The following is a 23,400-nucleotide window of genomic DNA, read 5'->3' as shown; positions in this document are numbered from 1 at the left end:
CAGCCCTAAGGCAGGGTGCACTATACCATAGGTGAGGGTACCAGTGCATGAGCATGGTACCCCTACAGTGTCTAAACAAAACCTTAGACATTGTAAGTGCAGGGTAGCCATAAGAGTATATGGTCTGGGAGTCTGTCAAACACGAACTCCCCAGCACCATAATGGCTACACTGAAAACTGAGAAGTTTGGTATCAAACTTCTCAGCACAATAAATGCACACTGATACCAGTGTACATTTTATTGTAAAATACACCCCAGAGGGCACCTTAGAGGTGCCCCCTGAAACTTCAACCGACTATCTGTGTAGGCTGACTAGTTCTAGCAGCCTGCCACAAACCGAGACATGTTGCTGGCCCCATGGGGAGAGTGCCTTTGTCACTCTGAGGCCAGTAACAAAGCCTGCACTGGGTGGAGATGCTAACACCTCCCCCAGGCAGGAATTGTCACACCTGGCGGTGAGCCTCAAAGGCTCACCTCCTTTGTGCCAACCCAGCAGGACACTCCAGCTAGTGGAGTTGCCCGCCCCCTCCGGCCAGGCCCCACTTTTGGCGGCAAGGCCGGAGAAGATAATGAGAAAAACAAGGAGGAGTCACTGACCAGTCAGGACAGCCCCTAAGGTGTCCTGAGCTGAGGTGACTCTAACTTTTAGAAATCCTCCATCTTGCGGATGGAGGATTCCCCCAATAGGGTTAGGATTGTGACACCCTCCCCTTGGGAGGAGGCACAACGAGGGTGTACCCACCCTCAGGGCTAGTAGCCATTGGCTACTAACCCCCCAGACCTAAACACGCCCTTAAATTTAGTATTTAAGGGCTACCCTGAACCCTAGAAAATTAGATTCCTGCAACTACAAGAAGGACTGCCTAGCTGAAAACCCCTGCAGCGGAAGACCAGAAGACGACGACTGCCTTGGCTCCAGAAACTCACCGGCCTGTCTCCTGCCTTCCAAAGATCCTGCTCCAGCGACGCCTTCCAAAGGGACCAGCGACCTCGACATCCTCTGAGGACTGCCCCTGCTTCGAAAAGACAAGAAACTCCCGAGGACAGCGGACCTGCTCCAAGAAAAGCTGCAACTTCGTTTCCAGCAGCTTTAAAGAACCCTGCAAGCTCCCCGCAAGAAGCGTGAGACTTGCAACACTGCACCCGGCGACCCCGACTCGGCTGGTGGCGATCCAACACCTCAGGAGGGACCCCAGGACTACTCTGATACTGTGAGTACCAAAACCTGTCCCCCCTGAGCCCCCACAGCGCCGCCTGCAGAGGGAATCCCGAGGCTTCCCCTGACCGCGACTCTTTGAACCTAAAGTCCCGACGCCTGGGAGAGACCCTGCACCCGCAGCCCCCAGGACCTGAAGGACCGGACTTTCACTGGAGAAGTGACCCCCAGGAGTCCCTCTCCCTTGCCCAAGTGGAGGTTTCCCCGAGGAATCCCCCCCTTGCCTGCCTGCAGCGCTGAAGAGATCCCGAGATCTCTCATAGACTAACATTGAAAACCCGACGCCTGTTTCCACACTGCACCCGGCCGCCCCCGCGCTGCTGAGGGTGAAATTTCTGTGTGGGCTTGTGTCCCCCCCCCCCCCGGTGCCCTACAAAACCCCTCTGGTCTGCCCTCCGAAGACGCGGGTACTTACCTGCAAGCAGACCGGAACCGGGGCACCCCCTTCTCTCCATTCTAGCCTATGCGTTTTGGGCACCACTTTGAACTCTGCACCTGACCGGCCCTGAGCTGCTGGTGTGGTGACTTTGGGGTTGCTCTGAACCCCCAACGGTGGGCTACCTTGGACCAAGAACTGAACCCTGTAAGTGTCTTACTTACCTGGTAAAACTAACCAAAAACTTACCTCCCCCAGGAACTGTGAAAATTGCACTAAGTGTCCACTTTTAAAACAGCTATTTGTCAATAACTTGTAAAGTATACATGCAATTTTTATGATTTGAAGTTCCTAAAGTACTTACCTGCAATACCTTTCGAATGAGATATTACATGTAGAATTTGAACCTGTGGTTCTTAAAATAAACTAAGAAAAGATATTTTTCTATATAAAAACCTATTGGCTGGATTTGTCTCTGAGTGTGTGTACCTCATTTATTGTCTTGTGTATGTACAACAAATGCTTAACACTACTCCTTGGATAAGCCTACTGCTCGACCACACTACCACAAAATAGAGCATTAGTATTATCTATTTTTACCACTATTTTACCTCTAAGGGGAACCCTTGGACTCTGTGCATGCTATTCCTTACTTTGAAATAGCACATACAGAGCCAACTTCCTACAACTTTTCAGCCCTTGAAAAGAATAACATTTCTGGGTGCAGTTCCGGACACATCCAACAAGGCACCTCCTACAAGGGAGAGACAGAAAAAAATAATTTTCTTGGCCAGACCGGTTAAAAAAAAAAGTCTCTCAGTTTGCCTCTTCAACTCCTTATTAGGAATGATGTCCTTCTGCATCCCACTGGTGCCATTCTGTTGTCTCAGAATGCGACCCCTTCAAGAGCAACTGGACAGTCAGTGGACACAGTCTAAGGGGTCTTTTGACGATGTAATCAAAGTAACTAATTCAATGATAACATCTGTCTTGGTGGACCCAGGAATTTCACCTGTCGGTGGGTATCTTTTCTTATTCAACCAGCCCCATGGGTGATCACTGCTGATGTATCTCTGGAAGGTTGGGAAGCCTTCCTCCAAGACTTGGGAGTCGGAGGCAGGTGGAAGCCACAACGGAGGTTTTTCCACAAGTTATCTCAAATTGAAAGCAAATCGCCTAGTGCTTCGAGCTTTCCTTCAAAGATAAGTTACTCATCATTGCTCATGCGTATGGACACCTCTCAATGATGCACTATATCAACAGGGGAGGTGGGGTTTGATGACCAGATCTCTGCTCTTATCGCGGGAATCTCAACTTATTTGGAACTGGTCCAGCCTACAAGGAGTGCATCTTCGGACAGAGCATGTACTGGGCTCTCAGAAATTGATAGTGGACTCTCTCAGCAGGTTGACAACATCCAACTATAAATGGGAACTTAATTAGAGGGTGCTAGATCGCATTTTCTCTCAGTGTAGTAAGCCAAACATGGACCTTTTTGCCACTCTGCAAAATGCCAATTCTTTGCAAGTCTAAATCCCCACCCGGGCTCTTGGCGCAATGCGTTTTCAATGGTATGTTCAGGAATTTATGCTTATGCTTTTCCTCCCATTGCCCTCATACCGAGAGTTCTAGCGAAGGTCAAGAACGAACGCTGCAAAATATTTCTGTTCGCTCTGGCATGGCCTGGGAAGCATTGGTATAAAGAGCTGCGTCTCCTTTCAGAGAGCCACAGCATCCATCTACCAGTAACACCGTGCCTGCTAACAGTGAGCGATGGTCCAATTCTCCTCTCATCCAGCGTTGCTTCATTGGGCAACATGGCTCCTGAACACCATGAATTCCCTCGGACTGTAGTCATTCTTGCCAGAGCTACAGCGGACAGTAGCAACAAATCTTATTGCCTTAAATGGAAAAGGTTTTGTGTATGTTGCAAACAAGCTCAGGTGCACTCATTCTGTCGCCAGATCAGCTATTACCTCTTCTCCACTTAGCTAGATCAGGTTTGGCGAATGCTTCAATTAGAATTTACTTGGCTGCAATTTCCTGTTCGGCAGAAGAACACTCTATCTTTGTGAATGACAAGGGTCATCAAACAGTTTTTTAAAGAACTTTTCCATTCTTTCCTGCCAGTCAGACCACCACCACCGACTTTGCAGGTTAACGTAGTTGTGTCCCAGTTAATGAAAGATCCATTCGGACCTATACAGACGGCGGAGTTAAAATTCCTGTCACGGAAAGTCCCTCTTATTCTTGCCCTGACCTCAACTAGAAGTCTGTCATAAGGCTACAGGAAAACCCCTGTGCTAAAATGGTAGTTGCAGCACCCACAGCACTATTCGCTGGGGGGCCCATCCAGGACATTTGCAGAGCAGTCACCTGGAGGTGCACGCATACTTGTGCAAGGCACTATTGCTTGGAGGAAATGTCACAGGATGATGTAGCAGTGGGACAAGCGGTGTTGTATAATTTTTTTCCAGTAACTGTGAGCTGTTGTACTTTCCTTTTTTCCCCTCCAACGCTCTATACTTTGTGCACATTGTATAATACTGTTTGTTCACGTGTCAATGCACTGTTTGGTGTTTACCGCTGAGTAGTAATCTTTAGTTTGCCTAACAATCTGAGGGACTGGAGCTTCTCACAGGGTTGTTCTAGAGGGAAGAGCAGCCTGATTGGCTGAAACTTAAGGTTCGATGGCATCTGTCGCTGTAGATACGCATGTTCTGCAATAGCTCGCCATCTGGTGTTGGGCCGGAGTGTTACAAGTTGTTTTTCTTCGAAGAAGTCTTTCGAGTCACGGGACCGAGTGACTCCTCCTTTTGTCTCCATTGCGCATGGGCGTCGACTCCATCCTCGATTGTTTTTTTTCCGCCATCGGGTTCGGACGTGTTCCTGTCGCTCCGAGTTTCGGAACAGAAAAAATAGTTAATTTCGGAAGATTTTCGTCGGTATTGTTGCGTTCGGGATCGGCATACTTACATTCAACACCGCATCGAAGATCGAAGAGCTCCGGTGCCCTTCGGGGTAATTTTTCGATCCTCCGTCGGGGCCTGGTCGGCCCGACTGCGTGCTGAAGAACGCCGATGGAACGGACCCCGTTCCGTTTCTGCCCCAAATGCCACAATAAATACCCCTACACAGACCAACACTTGGTCTGCAACCTGTGCCTGTCACCTGAGCACAGCGAAGACACCTGCGAGGCCTGTCGTGCGTTCCGGTCCCGAAAAACACTCCGAGACCGTCGAGCCAGAAGACTTCAAATGGCGTCCGCACCGACAGCCCGACGGGAGTTCGAGGAACAGGAAGAGGAAGGTACCTTCTCGATCCAAGACTCAGACTCCGAAGGATTCGACGATACACAAACCGTGAGTAAGACGTCGAAAACCACACAAAGAAACATTTACAAGGCCCAGGGGACGCCACTGCCACCAGGCCATGGCTCAACCCATAAAATCGGTGACCGACCGTCGGCACCGAAAAAGGCCCAAACAGTGCCGAGATCGTCCGACTCCGGTCGAGACACCGGCACGCAGCCTTCTCGGGACCGAGAAAGTGCTGGAGACAAGCCTCGACACCGAGATGCCGGTGTGGACACGGCTCGACGCCGAGACAGCGGCACCGAAACAGATCGACGCCGAGAGGTTTCGGCCCCGAAAAGGAAAAAAGTCACCTCGGAGCCGAAAAAACACGCAGACACAGTTTCGACGCCGAAACAAACTGCAAGCGACCCAGCTTCAGGCTCTTATACAGAAGAGCACTCGCTGACCTCCCAAATGCAGAAGCATAGGTTTGAGGAAGAGCTACAAGCAACTGATGCGGACCATACGCAAAAGCGTATCTTCATTCAGCAGGGGACAGGAAAAATAAGCACCCTTCCCCCCATTAGGAGGAAGAGAAGGTTGGAGTTCCAGACGGAACAAGCACCACAACCAAAAGTGGTGAAAAGAGTTACACCACCACCCTCTCCTCCGCCCGTGATTAACGTTTCACCAGCACAAACGCCATCACACTCCCCAGCTCACACCACCATGAGCCAGGGTGACCAAGACCAGGACGCATGGGACCTATACGACGCCCCAGTGTCAGATAACAGCCCAGAGGCATACCCTACAAAACCATCTCCACCAGAAGACAGCACCGCGTACTCTCAGGTGGTGGCTAGAGCAGCACAATTTCACAACGTAAGCCTCCACTCAGAACAGGTCGAGGATGATTTCCTGTTCAACACACTCTCCTCCACCCACAGCTCCTACCAAAGCCTGCCTATGCTCCCTGGTATGCTCCGGCACGCAAAAGACATATTTAAGGACCCGGTCAAAAGTAGGGCAATCACACCAAGGGTGGAAAAAAAGTATAAGCCGCCTCCTACAGACCCGGCTTTCATCACAACACAGCTGCCACCAGACTCTGTTGTTGTAGGAGCAGCTAGGAAAAGGGCCAACTCTCACACATCTGGAGATGCACCACCCCCAGATAAAGAAAGCCGCAAGTTTGATGCAGCTGGTAAAAGAGTCGCAGCACAAGCTGCAAACCAGTGGCGCATCGCGAACTCCCAGGCACTACTTGCGCGCTATGACAGAGCCCACTGGGACGAGATGCAACATCTCATTGAACATCTGCCCAAAGACTTCCAAAATAGGGCAAAACAAGTGGTTGAGGAGGGACAGGCCATCTCCAACAACCAGATCCGCTCCTCCATGGACGCTGCAGATACAGCTGCACGGACAATTAATACATCTGTAACTATCAGAAGGCATGCATGGCTCCGAACGTCTGGATTTAAACCAGAGATTCAACAAGCAGTTCTCAATATGCCTTTTAATGAAAAAGAACTGTTCGGTCCAGAAGTGGACACAGCGATTGAGAAACTCAAAAAAGATACGGACACTGCCAAAGCCATGGGCGCACTCTACTCCCCGCAGAGCAGAGGGAATTACAGCTCATTCCGTAAAACGCCCTTTCGAGGGGGGTTTCGGGGTCAAAGCACACAAGCCAGCACCTCACAAGCCACACCGTCCAGTTACCAAGGACAGTATAGAGGAGGTTTTCGGGGACAATATAGAGGAGGGCAATTCCCTAGAAATAGAGGAAGATTCCAAAGCCCCAAAACCCCTACTACTAAACAGTGACTCACATGTCACTCACCCCCTCCACACAACACCAGTGGGGGGACGAATAGGTCATTATTACAGAGCATGGGAGAAAATCACTACAGACACTTGGGTTCTAGCAATTATCCAACATGGTTACTGCATAGAATTTCTACAGTTCCCTCCAAACATACCACCAAAAGCACAAAATTTAACAACACACCATTCCAATCTCCTAGAGATAGAAGTGCAGGCACTATTGCAAAAGAATGCAATCGAATTAGTGCCAAACACACAAATAAACACAGGAGTTTACTCACTGTACTTTCTGATACCAAAGAAGGACAAAACACTGAGACCAATCCTAGACCTCAGAGTAGTCAACACTTTCATCAAATCAGACCACTTCCACATGGTCACACTACAAGAAGTATTGCCATTGCTAAAGCTGCACGACTACATGGCAACTTTAGACCTCAAGGATGCTTATTTCCATATACCAATTCACCCATCGCACAGGAAATACCTAAGGTTTGTATTCAAAGGAATACATTACCAATTCAAGGTACTGCCTTTCGGATTAACAACCGCACCAAGAGTCTTTACCAAATGTCTAGCGGTAGTCGCTGCACACATCAGAAGGCAGCAAATACATGTGTTCCCATATCTAGACGACTGGCTAATCAAGGCCCATTCGTTAATAGAGTGCTCAAATCACACAAATCATATCATACAAACCCTCTTCAAACTAGGGTTCACCGTCAATTTCACAAAATCCAAGATTCGGCCACGCAAGGTACAACAATACCTGGGAGCCATAATAGACACATCAAAAGGAGTAGCCACTCCAAGTCCACAAAGAATTCAAAATTTCAACACCATCATACAACGCATGTATCCAACACAAAAGATACAAGCAAAGATGGTATTACAACTCCTAGGCATGATGTCATCATGCATAGCCATTGTCCCAAACGCAAGACTGCACATGAGGCCCTTACAACAATGCCTAGCATCACAGTGGTCTCAAGCACAGGGTCACCTTCTAGATCTGGTGTTAATAGACCGCCAAACTTACCTCTCGCTTCTGTGGTGGAACAACATAAATTTAAACAAGGGGCGGCCTTTTCAAGACCCAGTGCCACAATACGTAATAACAACAGATGCTTCCATGACAGGGTGGGGAGCACACCTCGATCAACACAGCATACAAGGACAATGGAACGTACATCAAACAAAACTGCATATCAATCACCTAGAACTTCTTGCAGTTTTTCAAGCACTAAAAGCTTTCCAACCAATAATAGTTCACAAATACATTCTCGTCAAAACAGACAACATGACAACAATGTATTATCTAAACAAGCAGGGAGGGACGCACTCCACGCAGTTAAGCATGTTAGCACAAAAAATTTGGCATTGGGCAATTCACAACCAAATTCGCCTAATTGCACAGTTTATACCAGGGATACAAAATCAACTCGCAGACAATCTCTCTCGAGATCACCAACAGGTCCACGAATGGGAAATTCACCCCCAAATACTGAACACTTATTTCAAACTCTGGGGAACACCTCAGATAGACTTGTTTGCGACAAGGGAGAACGCAAAATGCCAAAACTTCGCATCCAGATACCCACACAAACAATCCCAAGGCAATGCCCTATGGATGAACTGGTCAGGGATATTTGCTTACGCTTTTCCTCCTCTCCCTCTCCTTCCTTACCTGGTAAACAAACTCAGTCAAAGCAAACTCAAACTCATATTGATAGCACCAACTTGGGCAAGGCAACCCTGGTACACAACGCTGCTAGACCTATCAGTGGTACCCTGCATCAAATTGCCCAACAGGCCAGATCTGTTGACACAGCACAACCAAAAGATCAGACACCCAGATCCAGCATCGCTGAATCTAGCAATCTGGCTCCTGAAATCCTAGAATTCGGGCACTTACAACTTACCCAAGAATGTATGGAAGTCATAAAACAAGCAAGAAGGCCATCCACCAGGCACTGCTATGCAAGTAAATGGAAGAGGTTTGTTTGCTACTGCCATATTAATCAAATACAACCATTACACACAACTCCAGAACATGTAGTGGGTTACTTGCTTCACTTACAAAAATCTAACCTAGCTTTCTCTTCCATTAAGATTCACCTTGCAGCAATATCTGCATACCTGCAGACTACCTATTCAACTTCCCTATATAAAATACCAGTCATTAAAGCATTCATGGAGGGCCTTAGGAGAATTATACCACCAAGAACACTACCTGTTCCTTCATGGAACCTAAATGTTGTCCTAACTAGACTTATGGGTCCACCTTTTGAACCCATGCACTCCTGCGACATACAGTTCCTAACCTGGAAGGTGGCATTTCTCATCGCCATTACTTCCCTGAGAAGAGTAAGCGAGATTCAGGCGTTTACTATACAGGAACCTTTTATACAACTACACAAAAATAAAGTCGTCCTAAGGACCAATCCTAAATTTTTGCCAAAGGTTATTTCACCGTTCCATCTAAATCAAACAGTGGAACTTCCGGTGTTCTTTCCACAGCCAGATACCGTAGCTGAAAGGGCACTACATACATTAGATGTCAAAAGAGCATTAATGTATTACATTGACAGAACAAAGAACATCAGAAAGACTAAACAACTCTTTATTGCATTTCAAAAACCTCATGCAGGAAACCCAATTTCAAAACAAGGTATAGCCAGATGGATAGTTAAATGCATCCAAATCTGCTACCTTAAAGCTAAACGACAGCTGCCCATTACACCAAGGGCACACTCAACCAGAAAGAAAGGTGCTACCATGGCCTTTCTAGGAAACATCCCAATGCAAGAAATATGTAAGGCAGCCACATGGTCTACGCCTCACACATTCACCAAGCACTACTGTGTAGACGTGTTATCCGCACAACAAGCCACAGTAGGTCAAGCTGTATTAAGGACATTATTTCAGACTACTTCCACTCCTACAGGCTGATCCACCGCTTTTGGGGAAATAACTGCTTACTAGTCTATTGCAGAACATGCGTATCTACAGCGACAGATGCCATCGAACTGAAAATGTCACTTACCCAGTGTACATCTGTTCGTGGCATCAGTCGCAGTAGATTCGCATGTGCCCACCCGCCTCCCCGGGAGCCTGTAGCAGTTTGGAAGTTACCTTCAATTATTTATATATGTATCATCTCAACCTTAAATAAGTGCATACTTAGTCACTCCATTGCATGGGCACTATTACTACAATTCAACTCCTACCTCACCCTCTGCGGGGAAAAACAATCGAGGATGGAGTCGACGCCCATGCGCAATGGAGACAAAAGGAGGAGTCACTCGGTCCCGTGACTCGAAAGACTTCTTCGAAGAAAAACAACTTGTAACACTCCGGCCCAACACCAGATGGCGAGCTATTGCAGAACATGCGAATCTACTGCGACTGATGCCACGAACAGATGTACACTGGGTAAGTGACATTTTCATTTGGCATCTTTTCTCAAATCGACATGCATAGATTACTAAAGAGTGAGGCCTAAGACCTTCTTACAATAAAGCGATAATTTCATTGCTATTACATTTTGACAATGGGGAATGAATCAACTATGTCAATCTAAGAAAGATTCCAATACTGGTGAACTACAGTTACAGGTAAGTAACTAATTTTCATCCATGTTGTAAAAGAAACATGTTATTTACCTGTAACAAGTTTTGCTGCTTTTTAGTAATCAAGCATTTCTTGCCTCCCTGATGAAAGAGGGTGACAAATAGGAATTGTAAATAAAAAGCAAATAGAGACCAAAATAAAGGTCAATGAAGGAGAAAAAAAGGAAACCATCTAAATATGGTGATTACTTAGGGAGCCATTGTAGGCTTATTCCTGATGTACTAAGTTAACATGAGTGCTATGGTGAAACATACAAATAGGTATAAAATATGTAAGAATGGTGTTTATAAGTAAGTATATCTCGTAATTGATCTTTGCTAGATTACATTTGACAGTCAAATGCTCATGAAAATTTCGGTTGTACGCAGGTCCGATTGTTAATGGTCAGTCGAATGGCCAAACCAGAGGAAGTACTTGTTGTAGAAAACGATCAAGGAGAGGTGGTACGCGAGTTCATGAAGGATACAGATTCTATTAACTTGTATAAGAACATGAGAGAAACTCTTGGTAAGTGCATTTTATTTCTGTTTCATATACCTATTTCAGCTGTATTCCATACAATTTCAGTAGTCTTGTAGTGAAAATAACACATACTTTGCTGATTCACAGGTGACTTGATTAAAAAATATTTTCCAATAATTCAGTGGCCTAAGGTGATGCTGTTCAAAGGAGTTGTCAGATTTCTAGCTGCAAATTAGTCACCTTTTGAATCTTCCCCAGTGTAGAGGGGGCTGGGTTCTGGTAGCAGTCCCCTCCCCCGCCCTGTTTTTAGATGTAACTTACAATGAAGTACACTGGGTTCCTGCTAACCAGATTGCCAGTGTTCCTTCCCTAAAACAAGGCATCTGGTCACTTCATCCCCAAGACAACTCGGACCCTCACCCGTGATGCAGGACCCACGCAGCTCTGGAGGAGGAGACCCACGGTGCCGTTCGGCGTTGTTGCTGGTGCCTGCAGATGGAGGGGAGTGACTCCTTCACTCAAAGGGGGATTCCTTCTTGCTTCTGGTGCTGACTTAAGACGTGTCGGCCTCAGATGATGCACAATCAGGGAAATGTTGCAGTTGCTGGAAGGAGCTGGAGAAACAATGCTGCAAAGCAGGGTCGTCGCTAGAGTTGTAGATTGTCTGTTCCTGGAGGGTCCAGTTGCAGTCCCTGTGGCCAGAAGATGAAATAAACGATGCTGAGGAGTCGTCCTGCAATCTTGAACGTTGAATCTGAGGATTCACCTGAGAGAGAGTCCCTAAATAGCCCAGGAAGGTGGATTGGTCACCCAGCAGGGGACTGTGACGTCACCTGCCTGACCTGACCACTCAGATGCTCCCAGGGGCCTTTGCCCACCTTGCATTCAAGATGGCAGAATGAAGTGGCCACCTGGAGAAGCTCTGGTCACCACCCCTGGGGTGGTGATGGACAGGCGCATGGTCACTCCACTTTCCTTTGTCCAGTTTTGTGCCAGAGCAGGGACTTGGGGTCCCTGGGCTGGTGCAAACCGTATTATACAAGGAGGGGACACCAAATGTGCCCTTCAAAGCAAACCGGTGGCTTGGGGAAGCTGGCTCTCCCAGGTCTTTTTGCACCTATTTTCAAAAGAGAGGGTGTTGCCTCCGTCTCCCACAGAAAATCCTATGTTCTGCCTTCCCCTGCCTCTGCTGATCAAGCAGCAGGAGAGCAGAAACCTGTCTGAGGGGCTGCAGCAGTGCAGGCTGCCTGGAAGATTGGTAGGAGCAATAGTGGGGGGGTCCTCTAAGGAAGCCCCCCGAGCGCATTGAATCATATTGGTATTAGTATTGGGGTATGATTCGGACATGGTTGATACCAAACATGCCCAGGTTTGGAGTTACCATTATGACCTGTCCAGTACACTGGTAAAATGGCTTTCCTGCACTTACAAAGTCCAGTGCAGTGGACTGGAGTTCGTAGGGGGCACCTCTGCTTATGCAGGTGTGCCCTCACTCATAGAGAACTGCACCCTGCCCTCTCGACTAGGAGGACCATCGTTAGGGGTGACTTACAGTGAGCTGTAGTGAAAGGGTGCATGCAGCTTTTCACGCAGGCTGCAATGGCAGACACATTTTGCATGGGCTCTCATGGGTGGCAGAATGCATGCTGCAGCCCATGGCAGACCACTAGTGTCCCACTGCCCTGAGTACCCTAAGTACCATATACAAGGGACTTATATGGGGACACAAGTATGCCAGTTGTGGGGAGTTCAAAAGTCCAAGATAACGAAATTTGGAGGGAGAGCACAATCACTGGGATCCTCGTTAGCAGGATTCCAGTGGAAACGGTCTTAGCACTTATAGCAGGTAAACAGTGGGGATAACATGCCAAAAAGAGGGTGGTACTCTCCTACAAACAGGTCATCAGTGCTGCTGTCAAAGTAGTGTCAAATTCCTAGACATTTGGCGCAGTGTAAAAAATGCAAAATGGGTCTTGGGCATTGTTCAAAACGATTACTCGCTCATGTTCAAGTCCCCTCCTCCGGCTATCCTACTGAGAACGACCTCCTGTCATCTACAAGGCCTAATACAAAGCGAAGTAGATATGCTGCTCTAAAAAGAAGCAATTGAGGCAGTTCATTTTCACAATGGGTAACAGGAATATACTTGCGCTACTTTCTAGTCCAGAAAAAAGGCCTTACCCGAGAGTACATACATAGTATAGACTTAAGGCTTCTGAACAAGTTAATTTGCAAGGAGGAATTCAGAATGCTTGCCCTTCATCAGGAGGACTGGATGTGCTCCAAATATTTTCACAATGCTTACTTCCACATTCCATTTGCAAGAAAAAAAAATCAGAAGTTTCTGTACTTCATAGTGGCATCCAAGCACTACGACTAAATGGTGTTACCCTTCGGACTCCAATAAGTCCCTCAAACATTCTCAATGTATGGCAGTAGTTGCTGCATGCCTGCGTAGAAAGAAAATATTAGTCTATCCATACTTATGTGACTGGCTGATCAAGAGCTTCTCCCCAGCACCTAAGAAAAAAAACACTCAGATCTGCTTTGAAACTACAAGATCTGTGTTTACAAATCAACTTCAAAAAGTCTACCCAAGTACGAACTCACACTACCTAAGTGTATTCTTTAAAAGAGATGTTATCGTCAATCAACAAGTAATGTTGCTCTCCTCCGCACCTCTTGTCCATTGGCCAGACAGGTAGTGTCGCTGTTTGGGTTTATGGCCTCTTTCATCTTTATCTTCCCCAATGCCAGATTGCACATGACTGTCACGTAGGTTCTCATTAGATTAAGGAGGCAACTGGATTTGGGCGTTAGGTTTGCCTGGGTTGTGGTTACTGAGTGCAATTCCACACCAGGTGACACATGTCGGCCTAATCAGGGGTTTCTGGCTATCTAGCAGCACCCCATCTCTGACTGAGATGATTGTGGCAACCAAGCTCATGGTAAAATAGACTCCCCAGGGAATCGTGGTACAGCCGATTGTATCCTGTTGTTACCAAGATATCACTCAGGCAAAGACAACAGAGGCAGAATATATATTTAGATAAGCGTTTATTAAAACAAATCTGCATTTTAGATAAAAGCAGGTGCATAGCAATAACGAGGATAATAAACAATAGGAACAAGCATGTGTCTAAAAATGTAAAACACAAAAACAGTCCTACCATGCTGTCTAAACAGGGGAGTGGATCTATAGCCCCTCACCTACGCTAACTATGAGCACAGCATACTAAGTGTAATCTGCCCTTCTGGTTCCCCCCTGGGAGAACTCAGGCCTCTTCAGGTATGAGAGATGATGGTCTAAAGACACCGTTCCCATCTGGTTCAGGGCTCAGCTGTCTAAGCAAGTAAGTGTAACGAAGCTTGCATCAGACTGCATACAGTCGTGGTCATCTGCCTGGAATCTCGAACGTGTCTGGGACTAAGGAGTGTTTTATAGTAAACCAGCTGACATTCTAAGAAATGTCCCCACGTAGGAGTGTGTGTTTCTGCTGGAGACACAGCATACCATGTTTGTCGGCAACCCCAATCTAACTGTAGCCTTGAAGAAAGCACTAAGTGAAATAAATGTCCTACTAAGAACATAATGCTTTCTTAGGTGAAAGAATGAGATAGAGAATAGAAAACAGCGACGCAAATGTTGCTATTGCTAGAAAAAAACAGCAATGTTGAATAAAATGTAATCGGGTTAAAGTCCACAGCTGCAGGCCTAGTTAGCTAAAACGTGCTCCGAACATGGCTAAAATAGCTACACTAGACCACTGCAACAAGCCCTGGAAGATCAATGGTCTCAGTATTTTAACCTATGGGGAAGACATAGTGGTTGTCACACAAGATGTCAGACACTCAAGTGGTGGATGCAGTCAGCACCTGCTGATAGGAGTGCCTTTTCACCAGGAGCTCCCCACACACTTGTCACAGATGCTTCCCTCCAGGGTTGGGGAGCTCACATGGGTTCTCCGCACGTTCAAGACTTGTGGTCGGACAAGGAGCAGCTGTATCACTTAAACATGGTGGAGCTCCATGCAGTCCCTCGCGCTGAAGTCTCTCGCCATCCATAAAGAAAAAAAATCCCTTCTCATTCAAAAGGACAACACAACCACAAAGCATTATTTGAACAAACAGGGAGGAGCTATCTCACATCCCCTATCTCTAGAAGTACAAGCCATCTGGAAGTGCCTACTGGCCAGAGGCCTAACAGTTTGTGCCATTAACCTACCAGGGATACTAAACACCCAAACAGACTCTCTAATTCACACCAGAGGCTCATGATGGGATTCTTAACAGCAAAGTCGCAGAAGACATTTTTTAGGAGTAGGGTCAACCTCAAATAGACCTGTTTGCGGGTGAAACAGACAAAACATGCCCAGACTTCACGTCCAGGTTCTACCAACCGGGAACAAAGGGGAGTGCCCGTTTGATAGGCTGGTCAGATGTTTCTGTGAGCGTTTCCTCCGATACAGACAGTCATCAACAAACTATACAGAGTCAGGACAAAAATTATCCCGATAGCCCCAAAATGGCCCTGCCAGTGGTGGTACCCAGATCTTCTCCACCTATTGGAAAGAAGATACAAGAGACTGGTATGCAAACGGGATATCCTACACAAGCACTGCAGGAAGATATTCCACCCCAAACGTCCACACAGAAAGTACACCCTCAGCAGCGCGGGGGTGGCCGGCTGCAGTGTGCAAACAAGCGTCAGGTTTGTAATAGGAATCAATGGGAGACCAAGGGGTCTCTTCAGCGATGCAGGCAAGGTGGGGGCTCCTAGGGGTAGCCACCACCTGGGCAAGGGAGAGGCCCTCCTGGGGTCACTCCTGCACTGGAGTTCCGATCCTTCAGGTCCTGGGGGCTGCGGGTGCAGGGTCTTTTCCAGGTGTCGGGATCTGAGAGTCAGGCAGTCGTGGTCAGGGGGAGCCTCGGTATTCCCTCTGCAGGCGTCGCTGTGGGAGCTCACGGGGGACAACTTTGGTTACTCACAGTCTTGGAGTCGCCGGGGAGTCCTCCCTGAAGCATTGTTTCTCCACAAGTCGAGCCGGGGGCGTCGGGTGCAGAGTTGCAAGTCTCACGCTTCTGGTGGGAAATGCTGGTGTCTTTCAGTTGCTTCTTTGGAAACAAAGTTGCAGTCTTGGGTGAACAGGGCCGCTGTTCTCGGGAGTTTCTTGGTCCTTTTAGAGCAGGGCAGTCCTCTGAGGATTGAGACATCGCGGGTCCTGGGGAAAGCGTCGCTGGAGCAGTTTTCTTCCGAAGGGGGGAGACAGGCCGGTAGAGCTGGGGCCAAAGCAGTTGGTGTCTCCGTCTTCTCAGTTTTTCAGCTCAGCAGTCTGTTTAGGTCTGGGAGGGCAGTAGCCAATGGCTACTGTCCTTGAGGGTGGCTACACCCTCTTTGTGCCTCCTCCCTGACGGGAGGGGGGCACATCCCTATTTGCAAATGGAGGATTTCTAAAAGTCAGTCACCTCAGCTCAGGACACCTTAGGGGCTCTCCTGACTGGCCAGTGGCTCCTCCTTGTTTTTCTCATTATCTCTCCTGGACTTGCCGCCAAAAGTGGGGGCTGTGTCCAGGGTGCAGGGATCTCCACTAGCTGGAGTGCCCTGGGGCATTGTAACACGAAGCCTGAGCCTTTGAGGCTCACTGCTAGGTGTTACAGTTCCTGCAGGGGGGAGGTGTGAAGCACCTTCACCAGAGCAGGCTTTTGTTTCTGTCCTCAGAGCACAAAGACCCTCACCACATGGGGTCAGAAACTAGTCTCTCAGCAGCAGGCTGGCACAGACCAGTCAGTCCTGCACTGAACAATGGGTAAAATACAGGGGGCATCTCTAAGATGCACTCTGTGTGCATTTTTTAATAAATCCAACACTGGCATCAGTGTGGGTTTATTATTCTGAGAAGTTTGATACCAAACTTCCCAGTATTCAGTGTAGCCATTATGGAGTTGTGGAGTTCGTTTTTGACAGACTCCCAGACCATATTCTTATGGCTACCCTGCACTTACAATGTCTAAGCTTTTGCTTAGACACTGTAGGGGCATAGTGCTCATGCACCTATGCCCTCACCTGTGGTATAGTGCACCCTGCCTTAGGGCTGTAAGGCCTGCTAGAGGGGTGACTTACCTATGCCATAGGCAGTGTGAGGTTGGCATGGCACCCTGAGGGGAGTGCCATGTCGACTTAGTCATTGTCTCCCCACCAGCACACACAAGCTGGCAAGCAGTGTGTCTGTGCTGAGTGAGGGGTCCCTAGGGTGGCATAAGACATGCTGCAGCCCTTAAGGACCTTCCCTGGCATCAGGGCCCTTAGTACCAGGGGTACCAGTTACAAGGGACTTACCTAGGTGCCAGGGTTGTGCCAATTGTGGAAACAATGGTACATTTTAGGTGAAAGAACACTGGTGCTGGGGCCTGGTTAGCAGGGTCCCAGCACACTTCTCAGTTAAGTCAGCATCAGTATCAGGCAAAAAGTGGGGGGTAACTGCAACAGGGAGCCATTTCTTTGCAGGAATGCATGAACATTGCCAAGGATTTGAAAAGACCATTGACTAGACATTCTAATTCCTTTTGGTGGAACAGGTTTCATGTGTGGTGAATTCAGAATCACTACCGTCCAGTTCTGTGAGGAGGGTGTAATATTATCCTACCTCCTCCATCAAGCTAAATCCTGTTTACCGTTTTTCTTCTATTAAGGTGCATCCTGCAGCAATTACTCCATATAGAAAATCGTGTACTGAAATGCCATTCTTAATTCCTGTTAAAGATTTCCTAGAGGCTTTAAAGGTTTTCCCACCAGTACGTTCCCCCTCTTCTCCTTGGGAGTTGAAGTTGGTATTTTCAAAACTCATGGCTCCACCAATATAGAAAGCTTCATTGTATCACCTTGACAAGAAGAGTGTTGTTGTGGCAATTAATTCGGCACTCAGAGTCCGTGAAATATAGTCTATGTGCCAAAGAGCATTACGCAGTTTTTCATGCCAACAGTGTAGTGCTGAGAACTCCCAGTTTTCTCCCCAAGGTAGTGTTTGATTTCCACATTAACTAGATAATTTCACTGCCTTCGTTCTTTCATAGTCCGTCCACACCAGTGAAAAGAGCGCAACACAATCTACATCCCAGGATAGTACTGAAAGTTCACCTGGACAAAACCAAAGACATTAGACAGTTTGCCTGTTTGTAAAAAAAAAAAAAAAAAAAAAAAAAAAAAAATGGCCCTGAAGACAGGCATCACCTCCTCTAAACAATCGCTAAATAAACAATTGTCTGCCAGCCCAAAGCCCACTCTACTGAAGGATATTCCCATCTCTGGTATTCCTACTGGGAGTTTGGTGCATACTTTCAGAAAGCTTAGCTGTCTAGATTCATAGATTTAGACAGAAACCCAAGTAGGGCATGCCTCCTTTAATCTTGTTTGGTAATTAAAAGTATCTATTGATGTTTGTCCTGGATTTATCCGCACGAGTACGGCATGGACTTCATATTCTATTCGGTGTTGACTAATGATGAGGATCCCCTGGAAGAGAAGGACAAGTTCCTTACCTGTAATCCTCATGAAAGATTTCAGTAGCCTGCCCCTCTCCCCAGACAAACCTTGCATGCAGCACCATATACTTAACTCTGGTTTTATTCCTCCTAGCCCAGAGCACAGGGTGCAAGTACCTGTGTGTGAGGGCACCCCTGCATGAGCCGAGGCGCCCCTCCAAACTTCAGCTCAATTACACTGGACTTCGTAAGTGCTGGAAAGCCAGTTTACCCATTTAATGGACACCGGTACTGTAGGAAGCTGGCTCTGCATATACTATCTCAAAGTGAGAGATAGTGTGCACAGAGTCCAAGGGTTCTCCTTAGAGGTAAGATAGTGGCAAAAAGAGATAATTTTAATGCTCTATTTTGTGGTAGTGTGGTCGAGCAGTAGGCTTATCAGAGGGTAGTGTTACGCATTTGTTGTACACACACAGGCAATAAATGAGGAACACACACTCAGACTTACTCCAGGCCAATAGGTTTTTATATTGAAAAATATATGTTCTTAGTTTATTTTAAGAACCACAGGTTCAAGATTTACAAGTAATACTTCAAATGAAAGGTATTTCACTCAGGCACTCAGGTATTCTAGGAACTTTGAATAATCACAATAGCATGTACAGTTTTGACAAAATGGCAAAAGGCTATTTTAAAAGTGTACACAGTGCAAAAATCAACAGTTCCTGGGGAGGTAAGTAATTAAGTTCACAGGTAAGTAAAACACTTACAGGGTTCAAAGTTGGGTCCAAGGTAGCCCACCGTTGTGGGTTCAAGGCAACCCCAAAGTTACCACACCAGCAGCTCAGGGCTGGTCAGGTGCAGAAGTCAAAGTGGTGCCCAAAACACAATGGAAATAGGGGTGCCCCGGTTCCAGTCTGCCAGCAGGTAAGTAACTGCGTCCTGAGGGCAGACCATGGGGGGTTTGTAAAGGGGGGGGGGAGAGAAACACAAACGGGCACAGAAAGTGCACCCTCAGCGGCACAGGGGCGGCCGGGTGCAGAGTCCAAACAGGCATCGGGTTTCTGATAGGAATCAATGGGGAGACCCCGGGGGTCTCTTCAACGATGCAGGCAGGCACAGGGGTGCTCCTTGGGGCAGCCACCACCTGGGCTAGGCAGAGGGTCGCCAGGGGATTGCTTCTGCACTGGAGTTTGGTTCCATCAGGCCCTGGGGGCTGCGGGTGCAGTGATGGTTCCAGGCGTCGGGTTCCTTGTTACAGGCAGTCGCGGTCAGGGGGAGCCTCTGGATTTCCTCTGCAGGCGTCATAGTGGGGGTTCAGGGGGGGTCAACTCTGGCTACTCACAGGCTCACAGTTGCCGGGGAGTCCTCCCTGTAGCGTTAGTTTTCCGCAGGTTGAGCCGGGGGCGTCGGGTGCAGAGTGGAAAGTCTTAAGCTTCTAGCGGGAAAGGTGTGGTCTTTAAATGTTGCTTCTTTGTTGCAGAAAGCTGCAGTTTCTTGAACAGGGCTGCTGTTCTCGGGAGCTTCTTGGTCCTTTAGATGCAGGGTAATCTTCTGAGGCTTCAGAGGTCGCTGGACCCTGTGGGATGCGTAGCTGTTGCAGTTTTCTTCGAAGTAGGGAGAACGGCCGGTGGGGCTTGGGCCAAATCAGTTGTTGTCTCCGTCTTCACTGCAGGGCTTCAGCAGTCCTTCTTTAGGTTGCACAAATCTGTCTTCCTCGGTTCTGGGAGCCCCTACATACTGAACTTAGGGGTGTGTTTAGGTCTGGGAGGGCAGTAGCCAATGGCTACTGTCCTTGAGGGTGGCTACACCCTCTTTGTGCCTCCTCCCTGTGGGGAGAGGGGGCTCATCCCTAATCCTATTGGGGGAATACTCCTTCTACAAGATGGAGGATTTCTAAAAGTCAGTCAACTCAGCTCAGGACACCTTAGGGGCCGTCCTGACTGGCCAGTGACGACTCCTTGTTTTTCTCATTAGCTCCTACAGCCTTGCTGCCAAAAGTGGGAGCAGTGGCCGGAGGGGCGGGCATCTCAGCTAGCTGGGATGCCCTGTGGCGCTGTAACAAAGGGGATGAGCCTTTGAGGCTCACCGCCAGGTGTTACAGTTCCTGCATTGGGAGGTGAGCAGCACCTCCGCCCAGTACAGGCTTTGTTCCTGGCCACAGAGTGACAAAGGCACTCTCCCCATGTGGCCAGCAACATGTCTGGTGTGTGGCAGGCTGGCAAAAACTAGTCAGCCCACACTGGAAGTTGGGTAGGTTTTCAGGGGTCATCTCTAAGATGCCCTCTGGGTATAGTTTTACAATAAAGTGCACACTGGCATCAGTGTGCATTTATTGTGCTGAGAAGTTTGATACCAAACTTCCCAGTTTTCAGTGTAGCCATTATGGTGCTGTGGAGTTGCTTAGACACTGTAGGGGCATAGTGCTCATGCACATATGCCCTTACCTGTGGTATAGTGCACCCTGCCTTAGGGCTGTAAGGCCTGCTAGAGGGGTGACTTACCTATGCCACAGGCAGTGTGAGGTTGGCATGCCCCTATGAGGGGAGTGCCATGTTGACTTAGTCTTTTTCCTCCCCACCAGCACACACAAGCTGGCAAGCAGTGTGTCTGTGCTGAGTGAGGGGTCCCCAGGGTGGCATAAGACATGCTGCAGCCCTTTGAGACCTTCCCTGGCATCAGGGCCATTGGTACCAGGGGTACCAGTTACAAGGGACTTACCTGGATGCCAGGGTGTGCCAATTGTGGAGACAAAGGTACAGTTTAGGGAAAGAACACTGGTGCTGGGGCCTGGTTAGCAGGGTCCCAGCACACTTTCAAATCATAACTTGGCATCAGCAAAGGCAAAAAGTCAGGTGGTAACCATGCTAAGGAGGCATTTCCTTACACACACTCACTGACTTAACTCCAGGGAAATATAATGTTCGATGGCATCTGTCGCTGTAGATACACATGTTGTGCATAGCCCGCCATCTGGTGTTGGGTCGGAGTGTTACAAGTTGTTTTTCTTCGAAGAAGTCTTTCGAGTCACAGGACCGAGGGACTCCTCCTCTTTGTCTCCATTGCGCATGGGCGTCGACTCCATCTTCGATTGTTTTCTTTCCGCCATCGGGTTCGGACGTGTTCCTTTCGCTCTGGGTTTCGGAACGGAAAGTTAGCTCAAAATCGGAAAATTACATCGGTATTGTTGCGTTCGGGATCGGGTTAGATAGCATCGACATCGAATCGATACGATAACATCTCTGTTGCCCTTCGGGGCAGTTTTCGATCCCCCGTCGGGGCCTGGTCAGCCCGACCGCGTGTAACATCGACGCTGATGGAACGGACCCCGTTCCGATTCTGTCCTAAATGCCACAACAAATACCCATATACAGACCAACATTCGGTCTGTAACCTGTGCCTGTCGCCCGAGCACAGGGAAGAAACTTGTGAGGCCTGTCGTGCGTTCCGGTCCCAAAAAACGCTCCGTGACCGCCGAGCCAGAAGACTGCAAATGGCGTCCACGCCGACAGGACACCGAGAATTTGAAGAACAAGAAGAAGTAGAAGCCTTCTCGATCCATGACTCGGACGAATTAGACGACCATGAAACAGTGAGTAAGATGTCGAAGATAGCACATAAGAAAACTGACAAGGCCCAGGGGACGCCACTGCCATCAGGCCATGGCTCAACCCATAAAATCGGTGACCGACCATCGGCACCGAAGAAGGCCGAAATAGTGCCGAGATCGCCCGGATCGGGTCGAGACACAGGCACCCAGCCATCTCGGGACCGAGATAGTGCTGCCGACAAAGATCGATGCCGAGATAGCGGAGCCGAAGCTGCTCGACGCAGAGACAGCGGCACCGAGGAGCATCGACGCAGAGAGGGTTCGACTCCGAAAAAGAGAAAAGTCGCCTCAGAGCCGAAAAAGAGCGTGGACATAGTTTTGGTGCCAAAACGACCCGCAACCGAGCCATCTACCGGTTCCTATTCAGAGGAACAATCACTGTCCTCTCAAATGCGAAAGCATAGATTCGAGGAGGAATTACAATCCACCGAGGTGGACCACACTCAAAAACTGATTTTTATACAGAGTGGAACAGGGAAAATAAGCACCCTTCCCCCTATTAGGAGGAAGAGGAGACTTGAATTCCATCAAGAACAAGCACCACAAACAAAACTGGTGAAGAAGGTAACTCCGCCACCCTCTCCTCCACCTGTAGCTCACATTTCACCGTAACAGACTCCGTCACATTCACCGGCTCACACCACCTTAAGCCAAGGTGACCAGGACCAAGATGCTTGGGACTTATACGACGCCCCAGTGTCGGACAACAGTCCAGAGGCGTATCCTACAAAGCCCTCACCACCAGAAGACAGCACAGCATATTCACAAGTGCTGGCTAGAGCAGCAGAGTTCCACAACGTGTCTCTACACTCGGAGCCTGTCGAGGATGACTTCCTCTTCAACACCCTCTCTTCCACACATAGCACCTACCAAAGCCTGCCTATGCTCCCAGGAATGCTACGGCACGCAAAGGACATATTCAAAGAGCCTGTCAAGAGTAGGGCAATAACACCGAGGGTGGAAAAGAAATATAAAGCACCTCCCACAGACCCAGCTTTAATCACCTCACAACTGCCACCAGATTCGGTTGTGGTGGGGGCAGCTCGCAAGAGAGCAAACTCTCACACATCGGGCGATGCACCACCCCCGGATAAGGAGAGCCGCAAGTTCGATGCAGCCGGTAAAAGGGTCGCAGTACAGGCTGCAAACCAGTGGCGCATCGCTAACTCTCAAGCGCTCCTAGCGCGATATGACCGAGCCCACTGGGACGAGATGCAACACCTCATTGAGCATCTACCCACAGAACTACAAAAGAGGGCGAAACAAGTGGTTGAGGAGGGCCAAAACATCTCCAATAACCAGGTACGCTCCTCTATGGACGCAGCGGACACAGCAGCAAGAACAATTAATACGGCAGTAACCATACAAAGGCACGCGTGGCTATGGACATCTGGTTTTAAACCAGAGATACAGCAGGCGGTGCTCAATATGCCATTCAATGAGCAACAATTGTTCGGACCTGAAGTTGAAACGGCAATTGAGAAGCTAAAAAAGGAC

At 48.3% G+C, this 23,400-nt stretch overlaps 1 protein-coding gene across 2 annotated transcripts in view; it reads left to right on the top strand.

The window, feature by feature from the left end:
- The window catches only part of XPO1 (exportin 1), a 717,353-nt gene that overhangs the window by 352,147 nt on the left and 341,806 nt on the right, over positions 1-23,400 (top strand). For both annotated transcript variants that reach the window (XM_069234402.1, XM_069234401.1), the window contains exon 13: positions 10,721-10,859. In XM_069234402.1, the coding sequence (XP_069090503.1) occupies positions 10,721-10,859 (139 nt within the window). The remainder of the gene's footprint in view (positions 1-10,720; positions 10,860-23,400) is intronic.

Source organism: Pleurodeles waltl, chromosome 5, assembly GCF_031143425.1.
Source record: "Pleurodeles waltl isolate 20211129_DDA chromosome 5, aPleWal1.hap1.20221129, whole genome shotgun sequence".
Lineage (NCBI taxonomy): Eukaryota > Metazoa > Chordata > Amphibia > Caudata > Salamandridae > Pleurodeles > Pleurodeles waltl.
The sequence above is the reverse complement of the archived record's forward strand: the minus strand, read 5'-3'. Positions and strand labels throughout refer to the sequence as shown.